The sequence below is a fragment of the Manduca sexta genome, chromosome 14 (genome assembly GCF_014839805.1).
Source record: "Manduca sexta isolate Smith_Timp_Sample1 chromosome 14, JHU_Msex_v1.0, whole genome shotgun sequence".
Classification (NCBI taxonomy): domain Eukaryota; kingdom Metazoa; phylum Arthropoda; class Insecta; order Lepidoptera; family Sphingidae; genus Manduca; species Manduca sexta.
In genome coordinates, this window is record NC_051128.1 from 10,231,689 (window position 1) to 10,249,662 (window position 17,974).

Genomic DNA, 17,974 nt, shown 5'->3' on the forward strand with positions numbered 1-17,974 from the left:
TGCGTATATAAATTTATGCAAAATTTATGAAAATTTTAACTCAGCTTTGCTTTGTCATTTACATATTAACAAAAATTCTATCTTTGCATTTATAATGTCTTATCTCTTTTACATAACTCATTTTTTTTGTAATTAAAAAATATTGGTATATACAAATATATACAATAGACATCATTTTCACGTAATTTAATTGCACAAAGTAAAATATTCTGTTCCAATTTGTTGGGAATTACACTAACAATATTAATCAAACACGCTGGTAATATGTCACGCCCGTTGTCTCAAAGCGCAGCCCGTTCACTCCTTACATTGTGCAATTTGCGATACAAATATTATGTAAATTTAAAATCTTGTTGTTCCCACGTCGCGGTGCCTGATAATGTATGCGATGTCATGTTTGGTCTCGCGTTTGCAAAGGGTACGATTTAGTGCCGCGCATGACGCCACGACTTCTGTTCTCCTGGTACTGCTTTGACGGTTTGATGTTTTAATATATTTGAAAGCAGTCCATACAGACCTTTAAAATGCGAATTATAATATCAGCCCTGTTTCACTGCTGGGCGCGGGCTTATTCTATTACTGAGAGGGATTAGGCCGTAGTCCACCACGCTGGTCTAGTGCGGATTGGTAGACTTCACACACTCTAAAAATTCCTATAGAGAATTTCTCAGGTATGAAAGTTTCCTTACAATGTTTGCCCTTCATCGTTAAAGCGAGCGATAATTCACAAAGAAAAAAATGCGGATTAAATACAGATAACTATAGAATTTTTCTGAATTAAATACCAGAGTTTCGCTAATGCTACAAAGTTACTACATAAACTAAGCGAGTTACAAATTAGTAATTAATTTAATTGACTTGTGTCATTATATTGTTTCTTTTTTGGAGCCCCAACTCTATTGACTTTTAATTAAATCTCCTAACTAAAAAGTTTCTATTGTTTGGAATATAAAATAGTTTAAAATTCAAATTTAGAATGCAAAACAAAATGCTTAGCGATTCAAAATGGCCAGTATGAAAAAATAACGTTTTTTTAACAGCTTTTAGTTGAGAATATTATCATGGTAGATTAATTATTGGCCAACCGTGAAAATGCCCACTGAGTCCCCTAATGGTAACGACTTTACGTCAAGTCACTTGATGTCTTTATAGATTCGCCTTTTTATGGCCATTATAGTTAACTTGGCGAATGACGAAGTGCCTTTTTTGGGCCTTTACCGTTACACTGATGGGTTTTAGAGCAAAGATAAATTGGAGTTTGTCGTTCAATATCATTATAATCGTAGTTGAAGCTCTAAGTATTATATTCGTTCATTTTAGCATGAATTTAAAATGGTTTTAAGGCATGGGGAAAAATATTGAATAAGAACTAGTGGTATTGTATAGCTGTATATATTTTTTAAATGTAGTTTTTATTAGAGCTTTAGTAACTTGTATATGTTTTTAATTACCGACCCACCACATTGTCTGAATAGTTCCACAAGTAATTTCAAAATAATTTTGAATGTCACTGTTATTTAACACCGACGTAAGATATAATCTGACTGAGCGTTAATTACAATTAAACAAAAAGAAATATGTTTTATTCTCATTTTTACACTTTATATTTATTTGCTCCCTTTCACTGCGATGGCAATTAAAATTAATACAGAAACACATAACGCAAAAATAAGGTATCGTATCATGTTGCGTATTTAATAGGTATCTGTTGCGTTCCTTTCTATATTGTGTTGTAGTTGATTACTTTAATTGAAAATTGGTTGTAAGAAATCATTGTAGTTAAAAATATCCTTAATCAATTCCAAAATTTAATTTTAAAACTGTTCTTTTTACAAATATTTAAACAAAAAAAAAATATAATTTTATCGAATAAAATTGAAATTATTTGAATTTAGAATATTTTAAAGTTTGAATCAGGCGTAAGTTAATGAGGTTGGAACAGTGACACGTTTACAATGAACCTGTGAACTGTATTCAGACCTCATAAAGTTTATGGAAGCAATTTCCTATCAATAAAATAATGCAGTTTTACAGGTTGTTCAATTAAGCTGATTATTTCAATTGATTTATATTATTAGAGGGAACTTTGAGGATTGTTGTTGTAAAAAGAACATCGCCTATAGATGATTTATAAATGTAGTGTACTTCACTTAGAAATAAATGGGCTTTAAAAAGTTATATTCCATAAAAAACAAAGTAAATCAAGGCATAATATGGACGAATCAATCGATGGATTCACGCATCATATAACAATTATTTAATTAAGTTGTTGTGTGTAATTCAAAGAATCGACCTTAGGCGATTTTCACTTTAACAGTTCGCCGATTTCGAACCGTTATCAACCGTTCTACATCGCAAGGATACTTTAGACCTTGTGACGTCACAAATAAAAAAAAAACATAAAAAAGGAAAAAAAAAGACTAAAAAAAAAACACTTACCGGTGCATACTCTGCGCATATGTCAATGGAGTTGACGAAGTCGCAGACGTCGTCCACGGTCCACGCGGAGAGACGCGCACGCGCCTCCGCGCATAAGCACTCTCCACGCACCTCGCCCCGCTCTGGACAAAACCATTATCATTACCATCGCCACTGTCATTACCATAAATATCATTTTACTCCTCTATCACATGGAATCAGCGCAACATGAATTTGAATGAAGCTGAAATTATATTTTGGGGTAATTTTATTCTAATTAATACTTCGAAATGACAATTGATTAGGAAGTTTATTCCTGACCAATTCATGGTAAAAATGGTGAATGAGTCCAACTCTCCCGGTGCGTAATACAAGCCTTCGAAATAAGAAGGCTCTAGACCAGATCGATTTAATTAAATCTGCAGATTAATCAAGATAAGAATGTTTCATTAATTAATTTCGTATACTGTATTTCAGTAATTACGTAGTTCGGTACGGTATAATTATTCGTATAATGAATCTTTCGTGTTGGATGTTTTAGATAGTTCCGAGGTTGGGGGTAAGTGTTGCTTATATAATTTAGAATTTGTTAGACAATATACTTATGAATATTGTAGGGTTGTCAATTGTAACTAAAAGTTAAACATTATTGGAGCAAGTCGAGGCTATATTGCATAGGGTTGTCACCACTCATACGTACCATCATTAGAGACTCTATCTCTCTCGTCACTATCGCTCCTGGTGCTAGGGCTGGCAGACAGTCTGGCACGTTTGGCAGCACTCTCTCCAGCCGCGGACAAGTCGAGGGGCGAATGCTCTGTAGGGTTGCCAGCGCCAACGCGTTTGCGCCGCGACCGCCCACCTCGACCGACTCGCGATATCGCTAGTAACGCCTAGAGTAGAATGTATATTATGAGATATATTTAAATAATAATTAATAAATAAAAAACAACTATGAAGAAAAAAATAAGAAGAGGAATCACATAATTAAAAAAAACCTAAGATATACTATATGTAAAAAAATACACGTCGAATTGACCTTTTTTCTGAAGTCGGTTAAACACAAACGACAAGAATGATTAAAAAATACATAATATTAGACACGTCATTTATAAACATCTCACCTCTTGCTACACTTTTAAAACTCAATTACTTAGGAAAATACAGCGCAGTACCGGTGCTAAGCAAAGAAAGGTAAATTATCTGATCGAGACCGCTGAACATCCATCATAACGTTTGTATCGTCACGCTGGCCGCGCGCGGGTCAGGCAGCAATCTATCTTTTTTAATTACCACCAGTAAAAAGGTGAATGCAGTATTAAATGCGAGGCAAGCGTAAAATAAGCGTGCGCGGCACGCTCCCGGCAACCGGCGATTAGATGGCGAAATGTTTGGTAATGTCTGTCTGGTTACAAATGGTGGTTTTGAATTGAGGGTACGTAGAATGAGAATTAAAATAGGTATGGGTAATGAGAATTTGACAGTGGTAATGACGCTTCCTTGATCTTGTCATAAAATTTGTATTAATAGTTTAGGGAATGATTGGTAATGGTAATGAATTACGCATGTCGATAATCGATGGCTTTTATAAATAGTACTTGTATGAACGTATGTGTCATATTTTTTGTTCATAAAGTTCAAAATCGCCCGACAAAACCAATTATTTCCATATCTAAATCGAACCAATATCATGCATTAATCCGATGTCCACCGAGATTAGAGAATGCGAATAACGGGCGCATAGCAGTGCTCGCGCGAGTTATTGTGCTGTTTTAATTTCACATCCCGCGAGTGGCGAGTGGCGTGTCCGGCGCATGCGCAGCGCGTGCCTCCGCCAATTAGAGGCGCTCCACTTGCCAGTCGCGGGACAGTGAGCGTCCGGCTGACTGTTACCCCGCTGTCTTTTTTAATGTGATCGATAAATGCAATTCCGTTTAGAGAAATGTTTATGAAAACAGCGATGTGGCTAGATTTCACGTATACTGTTATTTGCACACCTGTAAAAATGTTATATTACTTTAAAATTTTATGTATTTTAACATAACTAATATGAGTTTTTTTTGTATTAACTAAATCCTAAAGTGTCGCATTGTGCAAACATTATCGAAATATGCCAAATTCTTCATCATTTTCGACCGACTTTCAAAAAGTAGTATAAATACGTGTGTTCGTATGTTTTGTTTATAATAAATTTATAAATTTTACAGTCCTTATTATATTATAATAATTCCTGTACTTTGTCAAGTTTTCAAATCCAATCAAGAAGCGATGGTAAACCCCGTGCTACTACTTTTGCTGATAGCAGGATATATTTTATATCCGCCCAGATAGCGATCACCGTACACAAGGTTAAAGCCCGCCATAGGCCCACGTAAGTGTGTCGCGTTCCGGGATCAGCCAATGCATATCCTTCCAACAGGCCGGCATAATTATATCGACTGCCGAGGGGTAATCATCGTACCATCAGGTGCAGGAGGATCTCTTTGCCGCGCACATATAAAAAAAAAAACGATCTGCAAGCAATATTTAAAATATTTTATGACACTCAACTTCACCATCGCTTCACGCTCCGTTCAGAAGGAAGTGTAAAGGTTACAAGGCATCATAAAGAACTCTACATATTCGAAGATGCTGTGATAAGGTTATAATGACCAAGACATTTTAATCAAAGTGAACTATGAAACAGTAATTAAAACGGAAGGTCAATGAGCATTGTGGGTGTAATTAATATGAATTTTAATGTGTTCTTTTGAAACGAAAAGTCAGCGAGGCGTTTCAACGGGGCAGTGGCCTTGGTGTTTTATGAAGTAATATCTGGATGAAGTGAATTACCAAAAACGTTTTTTATTAGAATAACAATGGTTAATGAACAGTCATTAAGGATTGAAGTGGATTTTTTGGTGAAATTTTTTAATTTTGAAACATACTTAATTATCTAGTTTGTACTAACATTTTGGACTAGACATAAACGTTGTTTATTCAAATTTATTTTTTAGACGGCTTTCGAAGTAGTTCTTCAAATTTTATTTAACTTAATTTGTTAGTTCATAGATGTATAACTGCATTTGAATTATTAATGAATGAACATTGCTTAATTTAGTATTTTAAATTAAAAAAAATAAGGCTGAATTTTTAACTGTGTGTTACAAAATAATTTGTGTAGATTAAACCACACATCTTTTTTCACTGCTTTATGACAAAATATATAACCTACATCGTATTTTACCAAGAATAAATAAACAAAAAAAAAAACAATATTGAAAATTTTATAAATTATTATTTATACAATTTTCAATATTTTTTTTTCATTTCCATATACCATATAGCTAGGTTATTAGCATGGATTTTTTTTTTAAATTTTAAACAATAAAAAGTCTGGCAATTTTTACACGGTAATTGTTTTTGTTAATATTATGTTTTGATAAAAGATAGTCTAATTAAAAAATATAAAACTTTTAATTTTAATATTTATGTAGCATGACAGACAATAAGCGCCACAGCAAAATGGTGTTAGCGTTTGAATTACTTTATAAAAACATAATTATAATATTCAACAATAAAATATGCAAAATTTTATTGTATTTATTTTTTTGATGTCAAAATAAAATAACTGAGAGAACGAAATGTATAAAACGGTATCACAAATGTTCCAAAAGCGTTACTTTCAACTCAAAATTAGATATTTGGCAAAAAACATTGCCTATATACGCTTACTCAATTCCCATTGCCTTATCTTTTTAAAAATAGTGATGTGCCTCACCTTAGTGGAGCTCATGTCGAGCATGACGGGGAAGGCGGGCAGCCGCGGCGGGCCGCCCTGCTGCTTCGCCAGTTTCGTGAACAGCCCACCGAGCGGCGCGTCTGTGACGTCCGCGTGCGCAGGCGTCGTCGCGCGCGCCTCCACGCCGAACCCATTCATACGGTGGAAGTAGCTACGGGAAATATCGATGGTTGAGAATTAAATTAAAAGCATGTTTTGGGTTAAATATACTGGAGATATATTTTTATGCTAGCTTATGTGGGGTTTAATAAAGAGCTATCGATAGTAGGTGTCAGACATTTTTTTTGTTATATCTTCGCTTAACTGAGGTTGAAAGCCATTCCGACTACATAAATACTCAGCTGGCAGTTAATAGTTACATCAGTAAAGTACACGTACAGTTAACTGATAATATTAGCATATGAATCACTAAGTTGCATCTGCGTTTCATTCATTACGAATGATATCATAATTTTAAAACTTTGCATCAATTTATTTACCATATGAAGTATTCATAATATATGCACGCAGTAAGTTAATTTTGACCTTTCCCACCATCACTATAAAATGATCTTTGATGATCGTTTTTCGATAACTCATTATAGAAGCGTTTATGTGTAAACAGTATTTATACAAAAACATAAACGATTTGTTAGAAGTAAAATATGTTGTCGAACATAATATATGCGATTTTATAATTACAAAATGATATATTACTTTCACGTTGTAATCATTTGACACAATAAATCACGGAATCATCGAATATGATGATGTTTATGCGAAAAAACCGAGCTTATTGGCGATTATCGAATAGATTTGTCCACATTAACGTCATCAGGGTCAATAAATAAGAACAATTTACGACAGTCACAGTGAGGAACCGACACAGAGCGATGCGTGCAGTGCTCAGTGGCAATAATTAAACAAAGGTCACCGACCGTTTTTCGACAGATGAGCAATTCATTAATATAACATAGGTTCACGCGGAGAGCATCGGTTCTCACGAATCATGTAAATTTGTCGACTAAACGTAAGTTATCGAATCGATTAATATGCTAATTGGTTTGGGCATCACTAGTTCGTCGGTCGGTGAACTCCGGGTCGCATGGTATTGTGACACGGAGCGTGTGAAAAATGTACATAGGATTTTGTACATTGGGATACGATATCCATTTTCTTATGGGAAAGAAAGATATCAGTTGACAGACAAAATATGTCGATGAAATTCAAACCTTATTCTGTAAGTAAAAAACAATAAATTGGGTTAAATATTCTTTATAGAGATGCATGGGACAGATTTAATCAACAAATGCAGGATTTTCCTCTATAATACTCGCTTATCTCATTTCAGGCTACGAACATATAACGATGAACCCACGACTTACATCCGGATACGATATTAATCGGTGATTTTTCGTGTTAAACTGTGAAGGTTGTTTTTGCTTTAGCTTTAATGTTAACAAAATTTGTCTTAGATCTTTCTAGACAACATGAGGTTTTATTTATTAAAAAAAATACACACACGCCTTTATCCACAGAAAGGTAGTCAAAGGCGCAAGAAGTATAACCACTTTACGCCATAATTATCCCTTTATATGTTTTTAGAGGGACGAGCCTATCGACATATCAAAAAGAATATTCCCATTAATTCAAATGAATCATTACGAGGTCCATGTCGGATATCAACATCATGATAGTTAACGATATCCGGAAGACGTAGAGTATATTCAAGTTAATGTGTATGGGTCTTTGATAATTAGGAATTAGTTCATACAAAAATGTTGTTCTTAAAAATTAAGTTGTATGCTCGAAATTTAAAAATGTATTAATAAATATGTCTAAAAAACGCTTATACAACCTTATCATTTTGCGAACTATGGTCAATTAAAAAAATATATATTTTGGGTTAACACAAGTCGTTCCTACTACTGGCCGAATGAAGCTCAACACTTCCTGAAATCAATCAAAATTCCTCAGTACGCTTTGAAAATGCTCCCAGTATCTATAAGTGGGTATCAGAACTATTATGATACGATAATATAAACATGTATGATAGCTTGTAGTAATAGTATACTAACTCGTTATTAGCGTGCGTGTTGTATCTGGCGGCGAGCGAGCGCATTATGTCGGAGTAGTTGCGCGGCGGGTGCGCGGGCGCAGGCTGTGGCGGCGCGTGCGGGCTGCCGCGCTCGGGCGGCGTGCCCGGGTATGACGACGTCGAGGGGGTCACGCTGCGAGACCTGGCCAAAACACACTTGGGTTAATATAAGTTTTTTTTGAGAGCTTTATATTAGTTAATCGAATTTGGGTTCTAGGGCACTACAAGATAGTTTTGTTAGTCTGATTTGAATTTGTTAAACTTTTACCTAAACACTCAGTAAGTACTTATATACTAATAAACTTAGGACTTAAGCAGAACAATTAGTAATCAACACAAATTTTCCGACTGTTCTTGATTTTGAAGAACATTTAAAAAAATATCATATGACAGACTGGCATTTAATATCATTTATATTATTGTCATGCTACCTAGAAGCGTTGGAGTCGTGCGGGCTGAGCCGCTCGCTCTTCACGTTGTGGGGGTGCGCAGGCGGCGCGGGCGTCGGCGTCGGCGTCGGCGCGTGCGCAGGCGACGCCGCCGCATCGCGCGAGCAGCGCTGCGCCGCGCCACCACCGCCGCCGCCGCCTTCACCTGGTAAATAGAAACAACAGACTGTTAATTATTACAATTAAAAAAAATGTCTTTGATACTAGTCTTTTGCGGCAACACTAAGAAAGCTGCCAAGAAACAAATATACGGGACAGTAACAGCGAGTGGAGTAATTTTCTCAATGCAGAGAATTAATTCTGGCAGGATAAGACTAAAGTCAACTATGTGAAACAGGCATAACATATCTCGAAAGAGATACCCGAAGGTGGTAAGGTTTACGCAGATCGAAGACGAGATCGTAAGGGGCAGGTTAATTTTAAAGGTTTTTCGTAAACATGTGTGACGTTCGATAACTACGTTCATAAAACTTTAAAATTTCAGTATTCGGCAAGCAATGTCCGAAAATGTAGCGCAGTCATTTATTATCTTTTAAATACCATTATTACATTAGTTTAAATCACATGTGTGGTACATTATACAATATGTTTATGTAAACGTTTAAAAATATCATAGCACAATTAGTATCGGCAACATGTTCCAAGCGTGGAGAATCCGGATGTCACAGATCGAGTTACGCGCCACACAGTACTACGTACGCGAGTTCCGTATGCGATTTCATAAAATACGCAATGCTAGAACTAATGTGTTAACAACTAGCATTAGCTCGTGGCTTCGACCGCGCGAGTTTTTCGGGGATAAAAACTAGTCTATTTCCTTCCCTGAGTCTAGAATTCTCTATACCAAATTTCATCGAAATTGGTAGTTTTTGAGTTTTCGCGTTCAGACAGTTAGACGCGTCGGGGGACTTTGTCTTATATGTGAGGAAGGATATTACGTGCGTATTGAACATCTATGTTTTTTTAAAGTGGTGCACGAAATGGTGGTCTCGGTTTCATCGCGTTGGGTAAAGTATTATTGGAGTTTTCTGCTCAAAATCAATTCGAAGTTTCGAATTAGCTCTCCACGTCTTACAACATAGCCAAAATAAGAGTACACACCTATTTGAAAAAGGAATAAGACTGCCATGTACATTCCAAAAATATCCGAACATTACAAAACCTGACACAGCACTCCGACACCGAGTCATCAGTCACCGATGGCGACCTCGGAGGTATCTCGACACCACTCCGATACGATCAGTCGGCCCCTCTGATGTCGCAGCTCGCACCGAAATTCACGAAGTTTTGCCAATCGGCGCGCGCGATCTCCGCGATTAATGAGGGGCAAGGTGTGAAACGCTTTTTCGCGGTAATACTGATGATGGTGTCAAAAAGTCTGGCAATGGCATATAAAAAGTTTATGCGTTTTCTCGCAACCGACAGTAGCTGGGAACAAATGCTACTGTTTTTTTGGGAGTAATAGGTTGTTTGAACTCAATGGGGTTTAGTTTATAGTTACAGTGTTTTTGGCAGAAGATTTTAGGTAATGTTTTGCCGTATTAATTATAATTTAAAAAAATATATCTGCAGTCACAGGAAAGAAAAATACGCAATTTCGTTTACTTGGTCGACATGCTAATTGCAGTTATTTTAGTTTCAAAACCAAACTAACGTACCGATTTTGGAAAAGAACAATGACATCTATATGGAATTATATTTGGAAACAAAAAAAAAATCAAATCAATTAATGACTGAGTTCTAAGGTAACAGACATAATAACAACGAATTAAGAGCTTCTTGTTGTTTTGATTAAAATTATGATTCTGATCAGTTTCTGCTGGAAAACACTATCAGATAATTAATCAAAATAAAACTATTTTCGGATTTTATCGCGATTTTGGTATTATATTTCCTTTTTTCGGATGACCAATACCTTAGTCCGCCCCGTGACTACTAAAGCGTCTTCGAAAATTTATATTGAACTCAAAATCGCAGGTTCAATCATACAATTAACCATTCTTCATTTCCTTTGACAATATCACTATAAGAATGATAACATTATCATTTTGTAATGTAAAATCTAAATTGAAGCTAACAGCAATAGCTTAATCTACCAACAATAGACGTCAAGTCGAATATCACGAATTTACAATAAAAAATATAGATGTCACATTATTAAAGCAATCGGCCCACGCTTGAAGTGTGATCGAACGAACGCTCGTATCAATCCGATCGGGCCCGCCTACCACGCTCATAAGTTTTCAGTCGATCTCTTTTATTGTTATGTTATCTTAGTATTTTGTTTATTGAGTTTTGATTTGAGCTGATTTCTAATAAAAATTTAGGCTGGCTTGCACAACGACTTACTAAACATGTTTAGTGCTAAACTGATTTAAAACTTCGCCGTGTTCCTCCATTCATTATGAGTTGACAAAGACAGTACTACGATTAAAACACATTTAGCGTTAATCATATTTAGTGAGAGGTTGTGCAAGCCAGCCTTACAGTTGTAAAAGTATGTAGTTGCAGTTGCTGAAAATTAAATATTATTTTATATATCAAAATACAGATTCCCAAGATTAAAGAAAAACACCATTTTAAATCATAATGAGAAATGCCGTTTTCATGAAAATATTTAAAACGTTTTCCCACAAACATGTCACGAGGTGTGGGCCGTCTGTCATCATAAATCTCTGTGATATGTGGACCTTACTTCACAGCAAATCACTTGTTAAAGTAACTTTATACCCAATTTTTTCATCACATTTTATGTGAACGATGATAATTTTTATGTCATTATTTAATTTACATTAAGTTGAGATGATCCGATAAGCTGTAATGGGTTTGGATTCATTCCACTTGTATTTGTTTATTGATGTTGGGATTTTTATTTCCTAATTGGTCTAATAAAATATCCAAGTCTTTCTATTGATATATATCTATTAATATTTATAGTATCAATTATATTTTTAATATCTGTTTTGCTTCGTGCGATATTTATAATACATTATTTATATCTCTATATATAAAAATGAATCTGTATTTCCCTTGGGCATTGTATCACGCGTGAACGGGTGGAATAATTTTGCTAATTCTGTTTTTGTTGTATTAATTATTGTCAGGAGAAGGCTCTTATGAAAGAAAAAATAAGGAAGTTGAGTGGAACATAAGAAAATTTAAGAAAACTTAACGACAATATTAATTTTACATAGCTGTCAGTTGGTTGATATTACTGTCAGCGATTGACAGAATGCGCGCTGCAAACTCATAGTTAAAACGGGACAACGTCTGTCGGGTCAACTGGACCTATCATATTTACTAAACTAAAAGCGAAACAAAATACCTTAGTAACAAATGTAACAAGTTCTACAGCGCCTCTTACATCACAAACATACATAATTGAATAGTAAACTAAAATCTGTTTATAAATCAATATCCTATTGTAATCCAACTAATTTATATACATGAGTAGGTATGGGTGGCCAACATTTTTCTATTGAAATTATAAATTGATACGTATTGTGGCCGGCACGCGATGTATGTAGGCGAGGAATGAGTCTATTTCTTGTAAACGATGTACCTTTACAATGATAACGTTGGATTACGGACCACAGACGTCGTTCAAAGGATTTGGGGAGTAGGCAGGGGCCTACGCGTTCCATTTTTGTCAAACTTTATGTTTGGTGTCGTTTGTTTTGACAATATTTTGTTTATATTCGTCTTGTCAGCGTATTTTGTGGGTTGTCGTAGTATTTAGTTTTAATATTTTTCACAGTGAATTTGGTTTAGATTTATTTTGTTATACGAGTATAGCAATGTGCCCCGACTGCACCTGATAGTAAGTGGGGTCCAATAGAATGTCGACTGATGAGAGATGAATACCCCTCGCCAGTCGACACAATTATGTCGGCCTGTTTGAGACTAATGCATTATTTTGAGTGCACATGTAAATGTTACTCATTTAAACACAATACCACGGAATTTGGACATTGGGTCTTCTTGGTTATGTTTGTTTTTGCTATTTGTTCTTTGTGTTGAGACTGTCACTCTTACATATTAATTGAATATAAACATTGTAGTCAGTAACTACTAGATGTAATAAGACTTAACATCTCATGTCTCAGGATGGTGAGCGTAGTACAATACCTAACAATACTTTGTAATTCAATGGTGTTCCTACTTTTGTGGGCGGCCGTATAGCTTACCTTCAGGCGAACGGCAAGCTCGTCTCGTCATTCAAAGCAATAAAAAAAATTGCGAGTGCCAAAGACTATTTTAATGTCATGGAATGCTTACATTATCATTGATAAATTGGAAATCATTGAATTAAGAAACACTCGACGCTGGGTTACAACACCCTATATTCAAAACAACGATTTGACAAACCGATTAAATCGGAAGTGTTATATAAATATTTTGTTAGGCAAATGTTGGAACCGGTTCATTCGAAAATGTTAAATTTTTGCAGGAAGTCGAGTCGTTTGTGTCGGCTACGACTTCCGGCGTCGGACGCTTAGGGGTCAGGATTTTATGTTGTACCGTTAATTGTTAACCGATTTATCATATTGTATAGTGGTTTGGGATTTTAACTTGGCGTTTTGACTTCTCTGCGGGAGGTTATATACAAAACGGATATTTTGTTTAAATTAATTTAATTAATTCAAAGTACTTTCAGTTTTATGTGGTTTCTAACTACGAGTTTACCTTCAAATTAAACACAAAGAAATGTCAGATAATTTATATATAAATTGAAAAGGAAATACTTAAAAATAAACAATTAATTAGACAAAATATATATGAAATAATAAACATTAATGAATGCGAATGGCAAAGTTATATTTGAAATGTTTAACAAACTGACATTTCAGTCTTTAAAATCAAAAGTTAAACATAATATAGATTTACTTATCCCATTTCAACTCTCGCATCGCGCTACATTACACAGCATCACTACGTCAACAAGTTATCGATGCAGATGTTACACGCAATTAATCTCGTGCAGGCCCGTACGAGATGGGACGATAAACTTGATCGGATGTGTGGACTTGTACGGGACGGCGCTTTTGTACATAAGCTTTTACGGACTTTCGTAAATAAAATACCCTATATGTCACGTAAGAGTGCAACAAAGGGCAGAAGCGCGACTAGAAGGTACTCAGTCTTAGCTCAAGTAAAATATGCCTGATCAGTTTCTGCAGGCACCGTGGCCGAAATCGGCTAGGAAGACATCACTGGCTTTTGTATATAAGCTACAGTGGCGTAAGTGGCGATAGCCTAGTCGGGTGTGGAACGGACTGCCAAGACGAATGTTCGCAGGTTTGAAACCTAAGGCCACACTCCTCTGACTTTTCTAAAAAGATCATGTGTGTATTCTTTGTGAATTTATCGTTCGCTTTAACGGTGAAGGAAAACATCGTGAGGAAACCTGCACATTTGAGAAGTTTTCTATAGGAATTTCGAAGGTGTGTGAAGTCTACCAATCCGCACTAGGCCAGCGTGGTGGACTAAGGCCTAATCCCTCTCAGAAGTAGAGGAGGCCCGTGCTCAGCAGTGGGCAAGTATATAATACAGGGCTGATATTATTATTATACTTAGAAGCTATAGCTAATATTAACCCTGTTCTCTTTAATTTTCCGTGGTGCTTTACAACTGGCTTGTCTAGTTGTAAACGTCGCTATACTGAGGCTTAAATGTCTCTTTAGTTAAATTTTGTCTCCCGCTTTGTTTATAGGGAAGTTGACTGTTGAGAAATAATTACCTCTTGTCAGTCAACACAATTATGCCGGCCTGTTTGAATCTGGATATACGGATCCCAGAACGCCACGCACGTGGGGCACTGCGACGGGTTTATTGGAATAGTCAAATTTATCTTGGATGACCAGGACATCGAACCCAGAACCTCCTATTACACATCTTTTATTTTATTTGTATTAGCCCACTAGTACCTACTTTCGTAAGATAAAAATTACTCATTTTTCCCAACACAATGACTCAATATGGATTGAAAACATTCATGGATAATTTATTTTTTAACTAGGTATAATACTCAAGTCACTATCAACTGGGTACATAATATATCGCAAACTACCATCACCAATTTAATTGGTAAATAAAAACAACAGATTTATCATACATTTAAATATCTGTTATTGCCGGAGATACCAATCAGCATAATAATGACTTAATTAAATCTGTCAATTTATGCATATTATTATTTGTACCTAATTTTAAATGAGTTTTAGTTTTTATACGTCATGTCCACAAGATAGGTTATATAAAGGTCACCGTTTTCAAATAATATGAATATAAAATGTACTGGATAATAAATTAACCGTTCAATAATAACAAAATTAAGCTGTGTGATCTAGGCAATAAGGAGTTTCTCGTGTGACGTTGGCGTGTTGAGAAATTCAGTGTTTATTTTGTAACAATCTGACTACGAATCCTTTGTAGTCGAATTACGGACGCAGGAGATATTATAGTGCACAAGTGTGTGCGCAATACATAAATGCACTCTCTGTTTCTTCACTCTCATAGTCCAGTGAGACGGCAATCCGACATGACCGGTAAGAGATCAGGCGCAAGACCAATGGATTTACGCCAACTTCCTGACTCCAAACTTCGACTGAGTAATTTTTAAGAAAAGCCCAGTCACAATTAATTCTGGTTCGACCAGGAATTCTATCACGCTGGCCTAGTGCGGGTTGGCAGACTTATCGCATCGGCATTTTTTTATAGAGAACTTACTTTTATAGATACGACCCTAAAAAATTATGTGTGTATTCTTTGTGAATTATCGCTTGCTTTAACGGTGAAGGAAAATATCGTGAGAAAACCTGCATACCTGAGAAATTCGCTATAGGATTTTTCGAGGGTGTGTGAAGTCTACCAATCCGCACTAGGCCAGTGTGGTGGACTGAGGCCTTATCCCTCTCAGTAGTAGAGGAGGCCCGTGCCTAACAGTGGGACAGTATATAATACAGGGCTGATATTATTATTACTTAGTCTGGCCATAAATACTGTTACACTTAATTATAAAAAAATATTACATTTGAATTTCGAATCTGTCATTTTTATACGATTGTTCATTGTGTTTTCTCATTTTGGCGCCAATACATTGTAAAATATTTTGCGATATTAAAATGGTGTGGGGTGATAAAGAGAACCGAATCGCTGTGATAGCATTACACAAAGTAGGTATGGAGCCAAATGCAATTTTTAAAACTCTCCATACACTTGGTATTAGTAAAATGTTTGTGTACCGGGCTATTAATAGGTACAATGAGACCTCCTCTGTTTGTGACAGAAAAGATCTGGCCGTCCACGTAGTGTTCGTACGAAAAAGGTGGTCAAAGCAGTAAGGGAAAGAATTCGAAGAAATCCTGTCCGAAAGCAAAAGATTTTATCTCGGGAAATGAAGATAGCACCTAGAACCATGTCGCGTATTTTAAAAGATGACTTAGGACTTGCAGCCTATAAGAGACGCACTGGCCATTTCTTAACTGATAATTTAAAGAAGAATAGGGTGGTAAAATCGAAACAACTACTGAAGCGGTACGCAAAGGGAGGTCACAGAAAAATTTTGTTTACGGATGAGAAAATTTTTACAATTGAGCAACATTTTAACAAACAAAATGACCGTATTTATGCTCAAAGCTCTAAGGAAGCTTCCCAATTAGTCGACAGAGTGCAACGTGGACATTATCCGACTTCAGTGATGGTTTGGTGGGGTGTTAGCTATGAAGGAGTGACTGAGCCATATTTTTGTGAAAAAGGTATCAAAACATCGGCACAAGTGTATCAAGATACCATTCTTGAGAAGGTAGTTAAGCCCCTTAACATCACCATGTTCAATAACCAAGTATGGTCCTTCCAGCAAGACTCGGCGCCGGGTCATAAAGCTCGGTCCACGCAGTCTTGGTTGGAATCGAACGTTTCGGACTTCATCAGAGCTGAAGACTGGCCGTCGTCTAGTCCCGATCTTAATCCGCTGGATTATGATTTGTGGTCAGTTTTAGAGAGTACAGCTTGCTCTAAACGCCATGATAATTTGGAGTCCCTAAAACAATCTATACGATTGGCAGTGAAGAATTTTCCCATGGAAAGAGTGCGTGCTTCTATTGATAACTGGCCTCATCGTTTAAAGGACTGTATTGCAGCCAATGGAGACCACTTCGAATAAGCTTTTTATATTTTTAATTGTTTTATATTTATGTATTAAACTGACACACTGTAAAAGTAATAAATGTTATTTGCAGTTAACAATTTTCTTTTTTCTTTATTACAATATTTATGGCAAGACTAGGTATATATAAACAGTAGAAACACTATTCAAAACCTTGAATTACAAAGTATTGTTTGCTATTCCACTGCGCATTGCGTTATTATGTCCAGTGGTCATCTCAATTACATATAGAAGATGCCACGTATACAAAGTGAAATATATTGCTGCACGTAATACAGTGAATACACTTTAAGTATAGTAGCATGACATCTCGACAATGGAGCCACTAGAAGAACAATTTATTAGTTGTAAAGCGTGTTATAAAACTCTTAGGACAAGATTTCTATTAACCTCTGACTTGTAACACCTACATTGTTCGTGACGACGAATTTGACGCCTAAGTATGTGGATGCGGTGCAATTTATAAGAGACAGCGGTGGTCAATTTTGTTTTTTTGACCAACAATTGTAACTGGCTGGCAAAATTTTATACACTGTCAGCGGCTAGCGGCTGTACAGTGGTCGCTGTCTACTGATAAAATTATTAAAAATACTTGCTACACTGGCGATTTTTTTTGTTATAGGTAGATATAAAAAATCCCTTCCACAGAACCTTAGAACCAGCAAAAATTAATATATAGGTTTTAATTAGTCTTCATTATATTCGCTAAGGTTTAGACTTTCATTAAATGAAATTAACTTTTCTAAGACATTTTTTTAAATCACTGGTCTCGAAAATACTTTTTTTTATTTCAAAACACAACGCTTCCGCTCATCCCTTGTGCTACCATAGGGTCAGCGTCAAACAGAGTACCGTTGGGTCGACCCCAATGGGCGGCACGTCCAAACAGAGTGGCTAAGTGATCAGCGCCGTTTAAATATGCTGTGTACGTGACGCAATGAACTCTGGATGCGGTTGACACGCGAGCTTCTTATTTGTATGTTGCGCTATTTTAGATCTTATTGTGTATGTGGGAGTTGAGTTTAATAATCAATAAATACCAACCCCATATACTATCCCACTGCTGGGCACTTGCATTATAT

General features: G+C 36.0%; 1 protein-coding gene across 1 annotated transcript in view; it reads right to left on the reverse strand.

Annotated features, from left to right (window-relative positions):
- The window catches only part of LOC115439838, an 84,700-nt gene that overhangs the window by 52,752 nt on the left and 13,974 nt on the right, over window positions 1-17,974 (reverse strand). The window contains exons 2-6 of the mRNA XM_030163859.2: window positions 8,708-8,870; window positions 8,257-8,418; window positions 6,179-6,350; window positions 3,119-3,311; window positions 2,440-2,561 (exon numbers count right to left, since the gene is read on the reverse strand). Coding sequence (XP_030019719.2) covers window positions 2,440-2,561; window positions 3,119-3,311; window positions 6,179-6,350; window positions 8,257-8,418; window positions 8,708-8,870 — 812 coding nt within the window. The remainder of the gene's footprint in view (window positions 1-2,439; window positions 2,562-3,118; window positions 3,312-6,178; window positions 6,351-8,256; window positions 8,419-8,707; window positions 8,871-17,974) is intronic.